The sequence below is a fragment of the Salvelinus alpinus genome, chromosome 12 (assembly GCF_045679555.1).
Source record: "Salvelinus alpinus chromosome 12, SLU_Salpinus.1, whole genome shotgun sequence".
NCBI lineage: Eukaryota > Metazoa > Chordata > Actinopteri > Salmoniformes > Salmonidae > Salvelinus > Salvelinus alpinus.
Genome location: NC_092097.1, coordinates 41,771,005 through 41,790,363, shown reverse-complemented (window position 1 = coordinate 41,790,363; position 19,359 = coordinate 41,771,005). Strand labels below are relative to the sequence as shown.

The 19,359-nt window shown below is 39.9% G+C and overlaps 1 protein-coding gene across 1 annotated transcript in view; it reads right to left on the bottom strand.

The window, feature by feature from the left end:
• The window catches only part of LOC139536155 (inter-alpha-trypsin inhibitor heavy chain H3-like), a 45,635-nt gene that overhangs the window by 2,867 nt on the left and 23,409 nt on the right, over positions 1-19,359 (bottom strand). The window contains exons 13-19 of the mRNA XM_071336393.1: positions 9,835-10,061; positions 4,957-5,082; positions 4,817-4,864; positions 4,437-4,508; positions 3,746-3,853; positions 3,430-3,604; positions 2,488-2,636 (exon numbers count right to left, since the gene is read on the bottom strand). Of these exons, the coding sequence (XP_071192494.1) occupies positions 2,488-2,636; positions 3,430-3,604; positions 3,746-3,853; positions 4,437-4,508; positions 4,817-4,864; positions 4,957-5,082; positions 9,835-10,061 (905 nt within the window). The remainder of the gene's footprint in view (positions 1-2,487; positions 2,637-3,429; positions 3,605-3,745; positions 3,854-4,436; positions 4,509-4,816; positions 4,865-4,956; positions 5,083-9,834; positions 10,062-19,359) is intronic.

Here is a 19,359-nt window from a genome sequence, read left to right as displayed (position 1 = left end):
AACATATCCCAGTCCACGTTGTCGAAGCAATCTTGAAGTGTGGAATCAGATTGGTCGGACCAGTGTTGAACAGACCTGAGCACGGGCGTTTCCTGTTTTAGTTTCTGTCTATAGGCTGGGAGCAACAAAATGGAGACGTGGTCAGATTTGCCGAAAGGAGGGCGAGGGAGGTGTCATGACGTGGCCCTCTTTGGGTATAGTGAGTACCCTCCGCTCTCTCTTACCACCTCTCTCTCCCACCTACCAAGGCTCTGTTATCTCAGGTCGTAAATTCCATGAGGAGACGGCCATGCGTTATAGAGAGAGGGTTCACAGAAGAACAAAGGAACTTCTTCTACCTCACAGAACTTGAGAACTGAACAATATCCATGTTTTGCAGAATGTGTAAACGGTTGGTGGAGAATCCAGTTACGACCGGTCCATTTTGTCTACTATTTGTGACCTCATGAGAGACAATACAGCCACATTACCATAACTCTGTTTATACAAGAGTCTCCGAGATTTGCATCTAATTATTGTATAAAATGAATGAGTAAAGATGAAACTATTTCTGAAATTATGTAATGTGATTAATGAAACAGAATCCAATTCCTTTTAAAATTTTAACTAAGTCATTGGCCCGCCCCATGAGCACAGACATTGATCTGGCGTCATGGGACAGCCCTTTTCTGCTGTTCCGAATATAAACCCCACCTGGAGAAGCCCACTCCAGACCAAGCGTACCTCGATTACCGAGAGGGCTAAGTTTTCAGTAGAGACCATGTATTCCTCCACCCATAAATGGTTAAACTCTGAGACTATCGATACCGACAGAATAAGAGCAAATCTTCGATTCTAATTACTAGTCTGCAGCTAGAATTTATGTCAACCTGGAATGCGAAGACCGACAACCGCCGAAACATCTATCTATAAGAACATTTCTGAATGGGACTCTGAAGTATCCATTCTAACCACGAAAGACTCCAGGGATGCAAAGAGAAGTTCAGATGAACTTTACAACAGAGAGACGGACGATTCCAACAGAGATCATGACGACACACTGAGCGTAAATATATATATTGATTGCAATTATTTCCGAATGAGTGAGCGTTCATGTGCAAAGGATTAGCATTTCAATTATTATAATTATCAACTGTGTAGTGTCTTTTGTCTTTCGCGCCCTTCTCAGTCCCTTTGTCTACCAAACCGTCATATCGGTTTAGCCCAATAGGGCACATCTCCTATCATTTCCTTGTAACCATATCTACTTGTCACGCCCTGACATTAGTTATCTATGTTTTCTTTATTATTTTGGTTAGGTCAGGGTGTGACGAGGGTGGGTATGCTTGTCTTGTCTAAGGTTTTTGTAGATCTAGGGTTTTTTGTAAGTCTAGGTAATTGTAGGTCTATGGTGGCCTGAATTGGTTCCCAATCAGAGGCAGCTGTTTATCGTTGTCTCTGAATGGGGATCCTATTTAGGTTGCCATTTTCCCTTTTGGTTTCGTGGGTTCTTGTCCATGTGTAGTTGCCTGTTAGCACTCTTTGTACAGCTTCACGGTTCGTTTTGTTGTTTTGTTAGTTTTGTTCAGTGTTCATTCTTAAAATAAAGAGAATGTACACATACCACGCTGTGCCTTGGTCTCCACCTTTTGACGGCCGTGACACTACTTTGTTTGTTGTTTATGCATTTCTGTGATTATTTATTTTGTTAGTAAATAAATGATTAAGACAATTGATGTATGGATGATTCCTAGTGATGGCTGGGTTCGTGCAGATAACCAACAATTTACAACATTTGGAATGAGACTAACGTGAGGTAAAGAACAATTCATTAATTTGAAGACTAATTGATCAGATATTAAAATATCTGAAAAGTTATATGAGGAAAATTATAACTTTGTAATCTGAAGATTTTCCTTGGTGCCCCGACTTCCTAGTTAATTACATTTACATGATTAGTTTAATCACGTAATAATAATTACAGAGAATTGATTTGATAAAATAACAGTCTTCACTTTAATGATGCCAAAGACACGACGGAGGGCTTTGTATGCGTCGCGGAAGTTAGAGTAACAATGGTCCAGAACTTTGCCAGCCCGTGTCGTGCATTTGATATGCTGATGTTTTCAGATTAGCCTTGTTAAAATCTATCCCCAGCTACAATAAATCCGGAGTGTTCCTCTGTAGCTCAGTTGGTAGAGATTGTGCTTGCAATGCCAGAATCGAGGGTTTGATTCCCGGGACCACCCATACGTAAAATGTATGAATGCGTCACTGTAAGTTGCTTTGGATAAAAGTGAGTGCTAAACAGCATATACTATACTGTGTCATTAACTACTGTATTTTCATTAATTTAGTGAGCATCCATGGTGGGAATTCTTTTGGACACATTTCCTAGTTAGAGTAGTTGTTTTTTTCAAAAGCGTCTGTTAACAAAATGTAATCACTCACATAGAAACAAAGGAATATGAAGTGGAATGTAGTCCTAACTGATAATGTTTCACTCACCCACGATCCCCATAATATTGCCTCCCGTTGGGCGCTGCCTCAGCGTGGGCCACAGGAACTTAATTCCATTCCTCTCATAGAGCATGATGATGATCTGTGTTGACCCTATGGTGATGTCCACCTCCTTGTCCCGTAGGATCAGAGACACACTGCAGGATATCAATTTAATTGAAAAAAAAAAAGTAAATATCTATTTTGACCAAATGTTTAAATGTAGAAAGGCAACTTAAGTAATATACACTGGGTGCACAAAACATTAAGAACACCTGCTCTTTTCAGTACATAGATTGACCAGGTGAACTCAAGTGAAAGCTATGATCCCTTATTGATGTTACTTGTTAATCAGTGTAGATGAAGGGGAGGAAACAGGTTAAAGAAGGATTTTTAAACCTTGAGAAAATTAAGATATGGATTGTGTATGTGTGCCATTCAGAGGGTGAATGGGCAAGACCAAAGAATGAAGTGCCTTTGAACGGGGTATGGGAGTATGTGCCAGGCGCACCAGTTTGAGTGTGTGAAGAACTGCAACGCTGATGGGTTTTTCATGCTCAACAGTTTCCTGTGTGTAGCATTGGGGTCAACATGGGCCAGCATCCTTGTGGAACGCTTTCGACACCTAGTAGAGTCCATTCCCCAACGAATTGTGGCTGTTCTGGAGTGGGAGTGCGGTGGGGTACTGTGCAATTCAACATTAGTAAGGTGTTCCTAATATTTGATATACTTAGTGTACACTGTAGAGATCTTCACGTCTCCATACAATACTTGTGTTCCCAACATTAAATACCTGAGGCCTAAACCAGACTGAACACTGCACTCACTATTGTCTCACTTCACTTGGTTTAACCAGGCTATAATTAAAACACCTTGCACTGCACAATAAGCTAAAGCAGAAATCTAATCACAGAAACAAAACAATACTGTAGCTTGTCTGTGATTCAGAACCTGTCTGTTTTGTGATTGATGTTCAGGCTCCAGGAGAAATATGTTGCATCCTGTCCATTGTTGAAGGTGATGACAATGGTGTCTAACTCAATATGTTGATTGTTTTTGTAGTGGATCACAATCTTCTGGTAGCCTGCGCTGGCTGATTGTCCAAGCTGACCGTTCATAGACAACTCTGGGAAAAGATGGACACAATTCATTCATTCAAAGATGTTTGAGGAGTGAGGGGATAATGTGGACAGGTCAAGGAATGAATGAATTTACTAATGAATGATGTAAGGCATTGAAAAACATTTGATTTCTAAGGTCAGGTCACCATTGTTGGGGTCCTTTAGGAGTCTGAGCGAGAGAGCCACAGGGATGTCATAGCACAGTGGCAGGGCCTGACCCTCAGCTGGCAACAGGAACCTCAGGGGAGGACTCACTGAGTGAGTGAGTGAGTGAGTGAGTGAGTGAGTGAGTGAGTGAGTGAGTGAGTGAGTGAGTGAGTGAGTGAGTGAGAGAGAGAGAGAGAGAGAGAGAGAGAGAGAGAGAGAGAGAGAGAGAGAGAGAGAGAAAGAGAGAGGGGGAGGGAGAGAGGGAGAGAGAGAGAGAGGACATTTGAAATGTCTTTATTCCTTTGGAACTTCTGCGAGTGTAATGTTTACTATAAAATATATATATACTGTATATATTTCACTTTGGTTTATTATCTATTTCACTTGCTTCGCAATGTAAACATATATTTCCCATGCCAAAAAAGACCATTAAATTGAAAATGTAATTGAGTGAAAGAGAGAGAGAGAGAGAGAGAGAGAGAGAGAGAGAGAGAGAGAGAGAGAGAGAGAGAGAGAGAGAGAGAGAGAGAGAGAGAGAGAGAGAGAGAGAGAGAGAGAGAGAGAGAGAGAGAGAGAGAGAGAGAGAGAGACTGGGAGATAGGATGCAGAGGGTAGAGAGATAAGGATAATTCGTTTATGAAAAAACAGCAACATCTTAATTTTAAAAAAGGTATATAAATATTGCAGTACCAGTTGTAGGTGTAGCTCTAGTTGTAGTTTTAGTTGTTGTAGTTTTAGTTGAGTGAGATGGTTGATGTTTCTCTATTTCAGTTGAAAATGTAACATGAGAGAACATTTACAAAGACAATCCTACACACAGTCAGAACATTACACAAAGGATCCTAAACACAGACATACACACACACACACAGCCATTGCCAGACGGCCGGCCAGCCAGACACGCACTCGTGCGCACACATACACAAATGCACGCACACACACACACGCACACATACCGTACAGTCAATCAGTTGGTCAGTGAGGGCATTTAAACAGGCATGGCTCTACACACAGACAGTACAAACAGACAAAAAATATTCTACAATTATTTTATAACGTGGAACAATTACCCATTATATAGGCAGAATATGAATCCTCCGCAGCAGAAAGCAGCAAGCCTATGACAAAAGACATCACACGTTGAGCACACCTAAACTGATGTTCAACAAGTGGAGCTATGATGTAGGGGAAAGATACAGTAGTCACTTGCCTCTTCCTCGTCCCGCTCCGCCTGCTCCCCCCCCTGCTCCTCCTACTCCACCTCCTCCTCCTCCTCCTGATCCACCTCCTCCTACTCCACCTCCTCCTCTTCTTCCTCCCATTGCCTGAGCTTGTCCTGTAAAGCAGTTGAGGCAGGAGTAGTTGTAAAACTCCTCACAGAATTGTTTAGAATTGGTCTGAATTCAACCATTGCAGAGTGGGTTTTTTTGCACTACACTCTCAAAGCGGTTAGACTTGGCTTTTAGTTGATGTTATTTTGGTGGGGGAAGAACCAGCTAGGGAATGACAAAAGGAAAGTGTATTGGCTTAATAGCGTTGGGCCAATGCACTAATATAGCATCTCTCTACTGTTGTTGGCATTTTTTTGATTGGAATATTTTCCCTCTACACATTTTGACTCTCCTTTTTGTTATGTTAGTAAGTGTACAGTATTATGACAATTATTTTGTTGAAAAATCACACGTTAAAAAAAATTAGATTTCATTTCATTTTAATCATTGCATCTACCTGTACTAATCTAAACCTGATCACCCTGATCCTGATGCTATTTATAGTGGTTTCAGTGTTTGTATACACTGAATGTACAGAAATACAACTTGTTATGGCTGCAGGGGGCGTATTGAAAAACGGCCTCTTAATCAATTTTTGCTCTTCAAGCCCTTGTCTATAAAAGGGCATGTCACTTAGGACTGTAGAAACACGTCATACGCCTTCCTCTGGGTGTCATGCGGAAGTGAGAGAAGAAATCACTTGATTATCTCCTCCTGGATTTGAACACAACCTCTTGGAGTGAGTGTTGCGCAGTTTATTTTTCTTTCTGGGCGCGAAGTAGGACCTGGACTCGGCTCCTGGAAAACACTCTGTAAAGGTGAATATGATCTCTGGCTTCGATTTTATTTGATACATGTCACAATATCATCCTAAAGTATGTTATTTCAATATAGTTTAATTATATTATTGAAATGTATTCTGGACTTTAGACGTGATGCGACGCAATAATTTTTTCAAGATGGAGAGGTTAGCGTCGCACTGCCAGTGTGCTTGCTAATTCAAGAGGGAAATTGTTCGTTCTGGATCGAAATAAAGACATTTCTGAACAAAGGACCCCTTGGAGAACATTCTGATGGAAGATCAACAAAGATAAGGACCCAATTTGGGATGCTTTTTCATATATCTGTCGAACTGTGCTATGCTACCGTTTGCCTTGAGTCAATGCTGTTGTGATGTTAGCTATTGTAGTAAGCTAATATGACGATATATTGTGTTTTCGCTGTAAAACACTTCAAAAATCGGAAATATTGCCTCTATTCACAAGATCTTTCTCTTTCATTAGCTATCCACCATATATTTCTCTGAAATGTTTTATGATGTGTAATTAGTAGTTGACGTTGGTGTCTGTATTTTCTCTGGCTACTCCCGTGCGATTTCTGACTGTAGCTATGATGGTAGCAGTAATGTAAAACTGATTTATAGCTAAAATATGCACATTTTTTGAACAAAACATAGATTTATTGTGTAACATGTTGTAGGACTGTCATCTGAGGTAGTTTTTTCTAGGTTATTTAGGTTAGTTAGGTTGGCTTGTGCATGCTACTTGCATCCTACTTGTGCTGTGAAAAATGTCTGTCCTCCTTTTTTATTTGGTGGTGAGCTAACATAAATATATGTGGTGTTTTCTCTGTAAAACATTTAAAAAATCGGACATGTTGGCTGGATTGACAAGATGTTTATCTTTCAAATGCTGTATTGGACTTGTTAATGTGTGAAAGTTAAATATTTAAAAAAAAAAATAGATTTTGAATTTCGCGCCGTGCACTTGAGCTGGATGTTGTCATAGGTGTACGGCGTCGGGCTGCAGCCATATTAATATTAGGGAGGCGTTCTTAATGTTTTGTCCACTCTGGAAATAAAACATAAGATATTCACGTTTTTGACTGCACTGGGCCTTTAACGCTGAGTTCCGCAATAGGCGAATCAACGCCACTGGCCGCCCAGGCTATTTGTTATAGTTTTGTTACTACATACAATGATGTCCTTGTCGAGTGTTTGTTGTTGTAATATCGCAAACGGACTTGGCAGTTTCACCACTATGGATTCCAGCTTTAATTAAGATGAATGTCGACGCTGTTAAATTACTGTCAAGATCTGTGAGTTTGAATTATAGACTTCCAGGATCTTGCATGCGACACGTCTCATTACAATGCATCCATTTGCCTGTGCGGTGGATGGGAGCTAACCTAGAGCAGTGTTACGCTACAACGGTTTGAGCTACAAACTATAATGACCGAATTCTCTCACGAACACGCACGTCGTCTGTTGTGTACAATGACGCTCACAAACTGTACAGGACCCAAGGACGCCGAAGTCCTAACTCCCCAAAAAATTACTCTACGGTAAAATGAATTGGAGCTGATAGGGTTTATTCCACATAGACTATCATACACAATTATCGATTTTTTCCCCCAGGACTTTACTATATCTCTCAGATCTATTTCAGACGCTTCAAAACATACTTCCTTTTGATTCATTGTTTTGCCATGTATGTGCAGTATGCGTTTGTATGGATTAATAGCAGTAAGGGTTGAAAAATTCAAGCAACTTTCTCAAAGTTTCCTGGTTTTCCGGAAATCCTGAAGTGAATATCCCAGCGAAGATTGAAGATTAAAATTAGGGGTAGGGTATTTGTTTAACCACCATAACCTGGCACTGGCTGTGCAGGGTGCCCTGGTAAACAGAAAACATACTTTTGTATATATAGGGTATGTGGACAGCCCTTCAAATGAGTGGATTCGGCTATTTCAGTCAGTGGAATGGCCTTACTGATGAGCTCAGTGACGTTCAACGTGGCACCGTCATAGGATGTCACCTTTCCAACAAGTCATTTCGTCAAATTTCTGCCCTGCTAGAGTTGCCCCGGTCAACTGTAAGTGCTGTTATTGTGAAGTGGAAATGTCTACAAGTAACAACGTCTCAGCCGCAAAGTGGTACAAGCTCACAGAACGGGACCGCCGAGTGGTGAAGCGCGTAGTGTGTAAAAATGGTCTGTCCCCGGTTGCAACACTCACTACTAAGTTCCAAACTGCCCCTGGAAGCAACGTCAGCACAATAACTGTTAGTCGGGAGCTTCATGAAATAGGTTTCCAGGCCGAGCAGTCACACACAAGCTTAAGATCACCATGCGCAACGCCAAGCGTCGGTTGAACCAGCTCGCCGCCATTGGAATATGGAGTCGTGGAAACGTATTCTCTGGAGTGATGAATCACCATCTGGCAGTTCGACCGGATTAATCTGCGTTTGGCTGATGGCAGGAGAACGCTACCTGCCCCAATGTGTAGTACCAACTGTAAAGTTTGGTGGAGGAGGAATAATGGTCTGGTGCTGTTCTTCATGGTTCGGGCTAGGCCCCTTAGTTCCAGTGAAGGGAAATCTTAATGCTACGGCATACAATGACATTCTAGACAATTCTGTGCTTCCAACTTTGTGGCAACAGTTTGAAGAAGGCCCTTTCCTGTTTCAGCACGATAATGCCCCTGTGCACAATGCGAGGTCCATGCAGAAAAGGTTTGTCGAGATCGGTGTGGAAGAACTTGATTGGCCTGCATAGAGCCCTGATCTCAAACCCATCGAACACCTTTGGGATGAATTGGAACGCCAACTGCGAGCCAGGCCTAATCGCCCAACATCACTTCCCGACCTCACTAATGCTCTTGTGGCTGAATGGAAGCAAGTCCCTGCAGCAATGTTCCAACATCTAGTGGAAAGCCATCCCAGAAGAGTGGAGGCTGTTATTCCAGCAAAAGGGGGACCAACTCCATATTAATGTCCATGATTTTGGAATGAGATGTTCGATGAGAAGGTGTCCACATACTTTTGGTCTGGTAGTTATAATGTTACGTTTATAGAATGACAGTATTTGCTCTTTTATTTACTCCATTGACTCACACCATACAGTAATTGTCATTCACTGTTGTAGACAGTATGTGTGTGTATTGTGGCGGCTGAATCAGAATTAGTTGGGTAACATAGATAAGATGTTTTATTTGCATAATATGCTTATGTGAGATACTTGTCATTAGAATGTTTCCCTTTGGACTATAGGGTTGGCAGTTGCACTTTTCCCTTCTCAGCTAGGGAAAATTCACTTGGGGCCCAGAGAGGGGAGAGGTCAGGCTTGTCTTTTACATGTCTGGTAATATGCAGAATATCAGAAACGGAGAGGTCAGAATGGAACATTGTCTTCATATGTGAATGTATCTGTTAAACCATGTGAAGGGATGGCGTGATTAAGGGGGAACCAATTATCTCTTGGCTCCACAATGTCTGTGCGCAAGTCACTCCCCTCAGTGAGCTTGTCCAGGAGTGGGGAGAAGAGGGGGTTTACTTGAGATGGGAGAAAATAGAGTTGACAATTGAGTTATGCCTTGGATGAGGTAATGTTTTGGTACTATGAAGTACCAGGAACGAGATTAGAACCTCGTCTTAGAGACCTAACTGAACGATAATTTACAGCTAATGCTATCTGGCTATGGGATACTCCCTTCTCAAGTAAAAGGCCCTTTGTGAAGTTTTTCTATGATCTGTGGTTCGTCATGTAAGTTGAGAGGGGTGTATCTTGGCTATAAAAGATATTGGTATTCTTTTGTAGGCACTCTCAAAATACATTATAGACACTGAATTGATCTGAGAGTCAAAGGGCTATGGTGAAGCTCATATAATATTATTAAAGATGAAATTTAAGTATAACTCTGACTGGTGTGTGGTTTGTAACTCTCCTCATTTGGTAATACAGGAAAATGCCACGACAGTATACCTATGGTGTGTGCATGCGTGCTGGTGTGCTTGTGTTGATGATGGTAGTTTTGCTCACCGGGGTATCCGGCTTGGCCACTCATGAACTGGAAACTCCACCCAGAGAAGCCTTGCCTGGTTCCTGAGGGCTTCTCTCCCTCCTTGGGCTTGTGGGCCACCTGTGAGGTTTCTCCCTGGGGCTTGGTGACCACCATGGAGGTGAGAGGAGTCACAAAGCCGTACTTCAGACAAAGGTCCAGGGCCTCTTTCTTCACCTTCTCCTTCGCCTTCCCGCTTGACTGCACCCTGAAACACACACACACACACACAGGTATGATTTAAGTACAATAATAATTTTATTTGCATAAAACATTTACAAAATAGTAAAATGTTTTTTTTTACCTGGTTTGCAAAACCTTTAATGGGATAATCCACTCGAGAATTTAACTTCTGTAATTTCGGCGGATAAAGTTTGAATGACAGTTTTATGTGTACAACATGTAAAGACCTGCGTCACTATACTGAGAGCTTTTCCCTTTCTAAAAGGACATACAGTATTTGTTTTTTTTTTGAGCATTTGTTCATTTTTTTTCAGAGCCTCCATACTGCAAGGATAAGAAAGTGTATCGCTGGTTGGGGGTAAAATTGGAAAACAAAGTGTCTAGACCCTTCTATAACATGCTGTTTATATTTAAAAATATAGAGATTTGGGTTAAATTCTCCTTTTAAGTGGTCCATCTGTGAAATCACGAAATCGTGTTGTGCCACATCATCACAATAAGATTCTCGTCAATGGAGTTATGGAATAAAAACTATCACATTTCATAACACTTTCTATTTACCTGCAATCCTGATCGCCATGTCAGCCAATATATGGTACGGGCATAATTGTCTAGAACACCTCCATCCGTCGATATTGCATGAGAAAGTATATATTTTGTGCTCAAACTAAACAGTGGACCAAATTATTCAACCATCAACTAGAATGGACATGAATCTTCTTATGATGGGATAAAGGTCAGGGAAATGGTCAACCACGGTTTGCCAGGGCTGTGATAAAATATTGTTTAAAATAATTAACTTGAAGAATTTATCTGCACTGTATGTTTGTTAGCTAACTAGCCAGACAGTTTTAGAGGAAAGATTCTATACATTTTTTTTAATTAACTGCCAATATGCCAACATTCCATTCAAACAATGCAGTCAATCCACAGCCATAGACTGGCTGAAATCTTAGACAAGTTGTAAATGCAAAAGCTTTCCAAGAAAATAAAAATGTAGACATTTATGGTCAGAAAGTATTTATACCCTTTAACTTATTTCAAATTTTTTTGTGTCACAGCCTGAATTCAAAATGTATTAAATATTTTTCTCACCCATTTAAAAACAATATCCCATAATGACAAAGTGAAAACATTTATTGAAAATGAAATACAGAAATGTCTCATTTACATAAGTATTGACACTCCTGAGTCAATACTTTGTAGAAGCACCTTTGGCAGCCATTACAGCTGTGTCTGTCTTGGTAAGTGTCAAAGAGGTTTCCACAGCTGGATTGTGCAATTTTGCCCTTTCTTTTCAAAATTATTCAAGCTCTGTCAAATTAGTTATTGATCATTGCTAGACAATTATTTTCAGGTCTTGCCATAGATTTTCAAGTAGATTTAAGTCAAAACTTTAACTGGGCCACTCAGGAATATTCAATGTCGTCTTGGTAAACAACTCCACTGTAGATTTGGCCTTATTGTCCTGCTGAAAGCTGAATTCATCTCCCAGTGTCTGGTGGGAAGCAGACTGAAGCAGGTTTTCCTCTAGGATTTTGCCTGTGCTTAGTTCTATTCAATTTCTTTTTAAATCCTGAAAAACTCCCCAGCATAACCATAACATGATGCAGCCACCACTATCCTTGAAAATATATATATATTTTTTTTGTGGATTTCCCCCATACATAACACTTTTGTATTCAGGTCAAAAAAGTGAACTGCTTTGCCACATTTTTTTGCAGTATAAATCTTCTTATGGCTGCAGGGGCAGTATTGAGTAACTTGGATGAAAGGTGCCCATTTCAAACGGCCTCGTACTCAATTCTTGCTCGTACAATATGCATATTATTATTACTATTGGATAGAAAACACTCAAGTTTCTAAAACCGTTTGAATTATATCTGTGAGTAAAACAGAACTCATTTTGCAGCAAACTTCCTGTCAGAAAGTTAAAAATCTGAAATCGAGGCTCTGTTCCAGGGCCTCCCTAATCTTTTGCTTGAAATCTATTAGTATACATGCACTTCATACGCCTTCCACTAGATGTCAATAGGCTGTGAGAGGTGAAATGGGGTCTCTAGCTCTTTCTATGGTCAAAAGAGAGCGCTTGGAATGACAGGACCCCAATTTCCTTTGTTCAGATAGACGCAGAAAGGACTTCCGCATTGGCTTCTGAAAAGCTGTTGTTATAGACGGCAAATATCTCCGGCTTTGATTTTATTTGATAAATGTGACAATATCATCGTAAAGTATGTTTTTTCAATATAGTTTAATCAGATTATTGAATTTTTTTCGGGAGTTTTGGCGTGTTCCATTCTCTGCGTTTGTTGACGACGGACAGCTTCGTGCCACTTAGCTAGTTTTGCTTGCTAATTCGAGAGGGAAAAAGGACATTCTAAAACCAAACAACGATTGTTCTGGACAAAGGACCACTTGTGCGAGATTCTGATGGAAGATCAGCAAAAGTAGGACCCATTTATGATGTTATTTCCTATTTCTGTCGAAAATGTGTCGTTGTGTTTTCCGCTTTGATTTTGGGCGGTGTCTCGCTATAACGTAAGCTGGATGTCGTACTGAAGTTATTTTTAGAATTCTAACACGGCGATTGCATTAAGAACTAAGCTATCTTTAATTTGCTGTCCAACATGTATTTTTTAGTAAAGTTTATGAATAGTTATTTGATTAGATTAGGTGCCTCTCCAAGATTTCTCCGGACATTTTATTGCATTTTGCCTACGTATTCACATTGTATAACCACGATTTGTGCCGCTAAATATGCACATTTTCGAACAAACCATATATGTATTGTGTAATATGATGTTATAGGACTGTCATCTGATGAAGTTTGAGAAGGTTAGTGAAAAAATTTATATCTTTTGCTGGTTTATTCGTTATCGCTACTGTTGGCTTGAATCAATGCTGTTGTGTGGTTGGCTATTGTAGTAAGCTAATATAATGCTATATTGTGTTTTCACTGTAAAACACTTAAAGAATCGGAAATATTGGCTGGATTCACAAGATGTTTTGTCTTTCATTTGCTGTACAACATGTATTTTTCATAAATGTTTTATGATGAGTATTTAGGTTTTTCAATTTGGTCTCTGTAATTGTTCTAGCTGCTTCGGTGCTATTTGTGATTGCAGGTGCAATGTAAAACTATGATTTATACCCGAAATATGCACATTTTTCGAACAAAACATCGATTTATTGTATAACATGTTATAAGACTGTCATCTGATGAAGTTGTTTCTTGGTTAGTTTGGTTGTTTCTTGGTTAGTTAGGTTGGTTTTGTGCAAGCTATCTGTGCTGTGAAAAATGTCTGTGCTTTTTTGTATTTGGTGGTGAGCTAACATAAATATACGTGGTGTTTTCGCTGTAAAACATTTTAAAAATCGGACATGTTGGCTGGATTCACAAGATGTGTATCTTTCATTTGCTGTATTGGACTTGTTAATGTGTGAAAGTTAAATATTTCTAAAAAATATATTTTGAATTTCGCGCCCTGCACTTGGCCTGGCTGTTGTCATACGTGTACCGACGTCGGGCTTGCAGCCCAAAGAAGATAACTTCAGTGCCTTGTTGCAGGATGCATGTTTTTTGAATATTTTTTATTCTGTACAAGCTTCCTTCTTTCACTCTATCAATTAAGTTATGGACAGATCGACATTTACTGGGGGGGCTCAAGGCTGTAATTGCTGCCAAAGATGCTTCAACTAACTACTGAGTAAAGGGTCTGAATACTTATGTAAATGTGATATTTCCATTTTTTATTTGTAGTACATTTGCAAAATGTCTTAACCTGTTTTTGCTTTGTCATTATGGGGTAATGTATCTAGATTGATGAGGGGGAAAAAACAATTTAATCAATTTTAGAATAAGGCTGTAACGTAACAAAATGTGGAAAAAGTCAAGGGGTCTGAATACTTTCCAAATTCCCCCCACCAATTTCTGAATGTCATTAAAATGTTTGGTGGCATTAATCAGTTGGCCAATGCACAGTTTGTATTGATTTATTGATTTATTCTATTTGTCGCTAAAAAAATACTTACCGTATATGCACAAAGATTTTTTAAAGCGACCGGGATTGCACAATAAAGCCGGGGACTTATTTCCATTGTGGTCCCTATATTTTACGTAAATACTTATACAATTACATAGATACAGACACAACCTCCAGATGACTATGAGGAGAGAGTTTAAGTAAAGTTCTTAAAAGCTTGTCTGGCTGGTAGCTTATTCTTTAGATGTTTGGGGCTGCTGTAGAACCATGATGCACAGCCATAACCAAAGTGACTCTGGACTAGCTCACTAGCTAGGTTTCCATCCAATTGTCTACAGATTTTCATGCGAATATTCTAAAATCTTCATAAAAACAATATGCCATTTTAGTTTCCTTTAGGAAATGTTGGTGCTGGACATTCAGATCTGACCTGGCACAGCCAGCGCCATCAACAAACATTCAGATCTGACCTGGCGCAGCCAGCGCCATCAACAAACATTCAGATCTGACCTGGCGCAGCCAGCGCCATCAACAAACATTCAGATCTAACCTGGCGCAGCCAGCGCCATCAACAAACATTCAGATCTGACCTGGCGCAGCCAGCGCCATCAACAAACATTCAGATCTGACCTGGCGCAGCCAGCGCCATCAACAAACATTCAGATCTGACCTGGCGCAGCCAGCGCCATCAACAAACATTCAGATCTGACCTGGCGCAGCCAGCGCCATCAACAAACATTCAGATCTGACCTGGCGCAGCCAGCGCCATCAACAAACATTCAGATCTGACCTGGCGCAGCCAACGCCATCAACAAGGGTTATTGGCAAAATGAGCCACATTTACGTGTCCCTAAAAACAGCCTATACCAATTTACAAAAACACTATTCCTGGTGTTTCAACGTGAAGCACATGGGAAACTTGATAGGTTATTATTTATTGTTTTTTAGACTACTTTCCTAAAACAATAACTAAATCACCAAATTTCACTGGGTGAAAGACCTGGAGAGGCCTACAAGCCACAGTGCCTCGCACCCACTGTGAAATTTGGTGGAGGACCAGTGAGGATCTGGGGGTGCTTCAGCAAGGCTGGAATCAGGTAGATTTGTCTTTGTGAAGGACGCATGAATCAAGCCACGTACAAGGTTGTCCTGGAAGAAAACTTGCTTGCTGTCAATGTTCCCCAACTCTGAGGATTGTTTTTTCCAGCAGAACAATGCTCCATGCCACACAGCCAGGTCAATCAAGGTGTGGATGGAGGACCACCAGATCAAGACCCTGTCATGACCAACCCAATCTCCAGACCTGAACCCCATTGAAAACCTCTGGAATGTGATCAAGAGGAGGACAGATGGTCACAAGCCATCAAACAAAGCCGAGCTGCTTCATTTTTTTGCGCCAGGAGCGGCATAAAGTCACCCAACATCAATGTGAAAGACTGGTGGAGAGCATGCCAAGACGCATGAAAGCTGTGATTGAAAATCAGGGTTATTCCACCAAATATTGATTTCTGAACTCTTCCTAAGTTAAAACATTAGTATTGTGTTGTTTAAAAATTAATATTAACTTATTTTCTTTGCATTGTTCAAGGTCTGACATTTTTTGTAATTTTGACCAGTTGTAACTTTCTGCAAATACATGCTCTAAATTACAATATTTTTATTTGGAATTTGGGAGAAATGTTGTCAGTAGTTTAAAGAATAAAACAAAATGTTCATTTTACCCAAACACATACCTATAAATAGTAAAACCAGAGTGTCACGTTCCTGACCTATTTTCTGTTGTTTTGTATGTGTTAGTCGGTCAGGGCGTGAGTGTGGGTGGGCATTTCTATGTTTTGTGTTTCTATGTTGGTTAATGGGTACCTGATATGGTTCTCAATTAGAGGCAGGTGGTTTTCATCTCCTCTGATTGAGAATCATATTAAGGTAGGTAGTTTCACAGTGTTTGTTTGTGGGTGGTTGTCTCCTGTGTCTTTCGTGTCTGTGCACCACACGGGACTGTTATGGCTGTTCGTTCGTTTGATGTAGTCTGTTCCTGTTCGTGAGTTCTGCGTGTAGTTATGTAAGTTCCATGTTCAGGTTTCGTCTACGTCGTTTTCTTAATTTGTAATTTTCCAAGTGTTTTCGTGTTCGTGTTCGTCTTTCAATAAATTACATTATGTCATCATACCTCGCTGCGTATTGGTCCTCCGATCCTTCTCTCCTCTCCTCGTCTGAGGAGGAGGAAGATCTAGAACGTCGTTACACAGAGAAACTGATCATTTTACAGATCATTATACAGCTTTTTTCCAGAGCTGTATATGTGGCATGTTATTACACCGACGTGCTTTTCTTTATGTCAGATGGCTACTACGTCTGCCAAACAGATATAGACATACAGAAGGAGGGTCATTTGTTATCGTTCGGTCAGAATATTTTGTATATAAGCATTGTATTGTTAGATCATAGAAGTAACTCTGGTAGGTCTGAAACAGTCTTCCTTACCTCAAGTTCAATTGTCAGAGTCAGTTGGATCGCTGGGGCGCACTTCCTTCATATCATAGGCCTGCATTAGTTAAAGCTTAATAACAGCCACACAATACCACACCTTCACAAACATTTCTAAACTTTATTAGGGTAACATCAAAGTACGTCAAGCCATTGTTTAAAGGGAAAATACGAGCAGAAAAGCAAATGTAAACCTAGGGGGGAAAAACGCACTATCCTCCCCTGTGCCCAATAAAGAAAAAACACACAACCCTCCCCAAAGCAACAAAACCTCCCTAGTCTTTGTGGTTGAATCTGTGTTTGAAATTCACTGCTCGACTGAGGGACCTTAAAAATAATTGTATGTCACATGGCTTTACATGGGAGGAGGATGGCCCCAAAAATTGTCAAGGACTCCAGTCACCCAAGTCATAGACTGTTCTCTCTGCTACCGCACGGTAAGCGGTACCGGAGCGCCAAGTCTAGGACCAAAAGGCCCCTTAACAGCTTCTACCTCCAAGCCATAAGACTGCTGAACAATTAATCAAATGGCCGCCCCGACTATTTACATTGACCCCCCTTTGTTTTTACACTGCTGCTATTCGCTGTTTATTATCTACAGTATGCATAGTCACTTTACAAATTACCTCGACTAACCTGTACCCCTGCATATTAACTTGGTACCGGTACCTCCTGTATATAGCCTCGTTATTGTTATGTCATTTTCTTGTGTTACATTTTGATTGAATTTTTTTAAACTTTCGTTTATTTTGTAAATATTTTCTGAATTCTATTTCTTGAACTGCATTGTTGGTTAAGGGCTTGTAAGTAAGCATTTCACGGTAAGGTGTACACCTGTTGTGTTTGGCGCATGTGAGAGATAACCATTGATTTGTTTTGATAGAGAGGATCTCATGTTAAATACTGTTGATGTAATATGGCTACAGATTTATCTGCCTCACCTAAAGCCCATTCTGGTGGGAAGCTGCTATAGACCACCAAGTACTAACAGTCAGTATCTGAATAGCACGTGTGAAATGCTTGATAATGTTTGTGATATTAACAGAGGTATATTTTCTGGGTGATTTAAAAATTTACTGGCTTTCATCTCAAGATAAAGCGTCAAAATTTAACTAGTGCCTGCAACGTGGTTCAGGTTATCAGTCAACCTACCGGGGTAGTTAAAAACAGCACAGGAATGAAATAATCAACATGTACTGATCACATCTTTATTAATGCTGCATAAATTTGTTTTAAAGCAGTATCCAAATCCATTAGATGTAGTGATCAAAATATAGTAGCCATATCTAGGAAAAGCAGAGTTCCAAAGGTTGGGCCTAATATAGTGTATAAGAGGTCATTCCATAAGTTCAGTAGTGATTCCAATGTTGTTGATGTAAAAAATATTTGTTGGTCTGTGGTGTGTAATGAGGAGCAACAAGACACTGCACTTGACGCATTTATGAAATTGCTTATTTCAGTTACTAATAAGCATGCACCCATTAAGAAAATGACTGCACAACTTGTTAAATCTCCGTGGATTGATGGGGAATTTAACAATTTTATGGCTGAGAGGGATGAGGCAAAAGGAATGGCAAATAAGTCTGGCTGCACAACCGATTGGCAAACGTACTTCAAATTGAGAAATCATGTGACTAAACTGAATAAAAAGAAGAAACTACGCTATGAAACATAGATAAATTACATAATTAATGACAGTAAAAAGCTTTTGAGCTCGTTAAATGTAATTTAATTTATCATTAAAGCTCCATCATTCATTGAATTAGATGGCTCATTCATCACAAAACCCACTGATATTGCCAACTACTTTAAAACCTCTAAAGGCTCCGCACCTTTTTTTCAATTTTCACCTTAAATGATATACCCAAATCTAATTGCCAGTAGCTCAGGACCTGAAGCAAGGATATGCATATTCTTGATACCATTTGAAAGGAAACACTTAGAAGTTTGTGGAAATCTTAAATTAATGTAGGAGAATATAACACATTAGATCTGGTAAAAGATAATACCATCATCTTTGAAATGCAAGAGAAAGGCCATAATGTATTATTCCAGCCCAGGCACAATTTAAATTTAGTCCACTAGTTTTAGACTGATCAATGAACCATTGTATTTCTGTTCAAAATGTTGTATCAAGACTGCCCAAATGTGCCTAATTGGTTTATTAATACATTTTCAAGTTCATAACTGTGCACTTTCCTCAAACAATAGCAAGTTATTCTTTCACTGTAATAGCTACTGTAAATTGGACAGTACAGTTAGATTAACAAGAATTTAAGCTTTCTGCCAATATCAGATATGTCTATGTCCTGGGAAATGTTCTTGTTACTTATAACCTCATGCTAATCACATTAGCCTACGTTAGCTCAACCGTCCAGCTGGGGACCCACCGACCCTGTAGAAGTTAATGATTTTGTTCATTGGCAAGATTAGCAAACTTAGGCATGACATGCCAGCAACAAACGCTGATACTACACATCCAAGTATATCTGATCAAATTATGAAAGACAAGCATTGTAATTTTGAATTCCGTAAAGTAAGTAAGAAGTGAAAAAGTTATTGTTATCTGTCAATAATGACAAGACACCGAGATCTGACAACTTAGATGATAAATGGCTGAGGATAATAGTAGACGATATTGACACTCCTATTTGCCGTATCTTCAATCTAAGCCTACTAGAAAGTGAGAGCTCAGGCCTGGAGGGAAGCCAAAGTAATTCGGCTAACCAAGAATAGTAAAGCCCCCTTTACTGGCTCAAATAGCCAACTAATCAGCCTGTTACCAACCCTTAGTAAACTGTTTGACCAGATACAATACTATTTTACTGTAAAGAAATTGATAACAGACTTTCA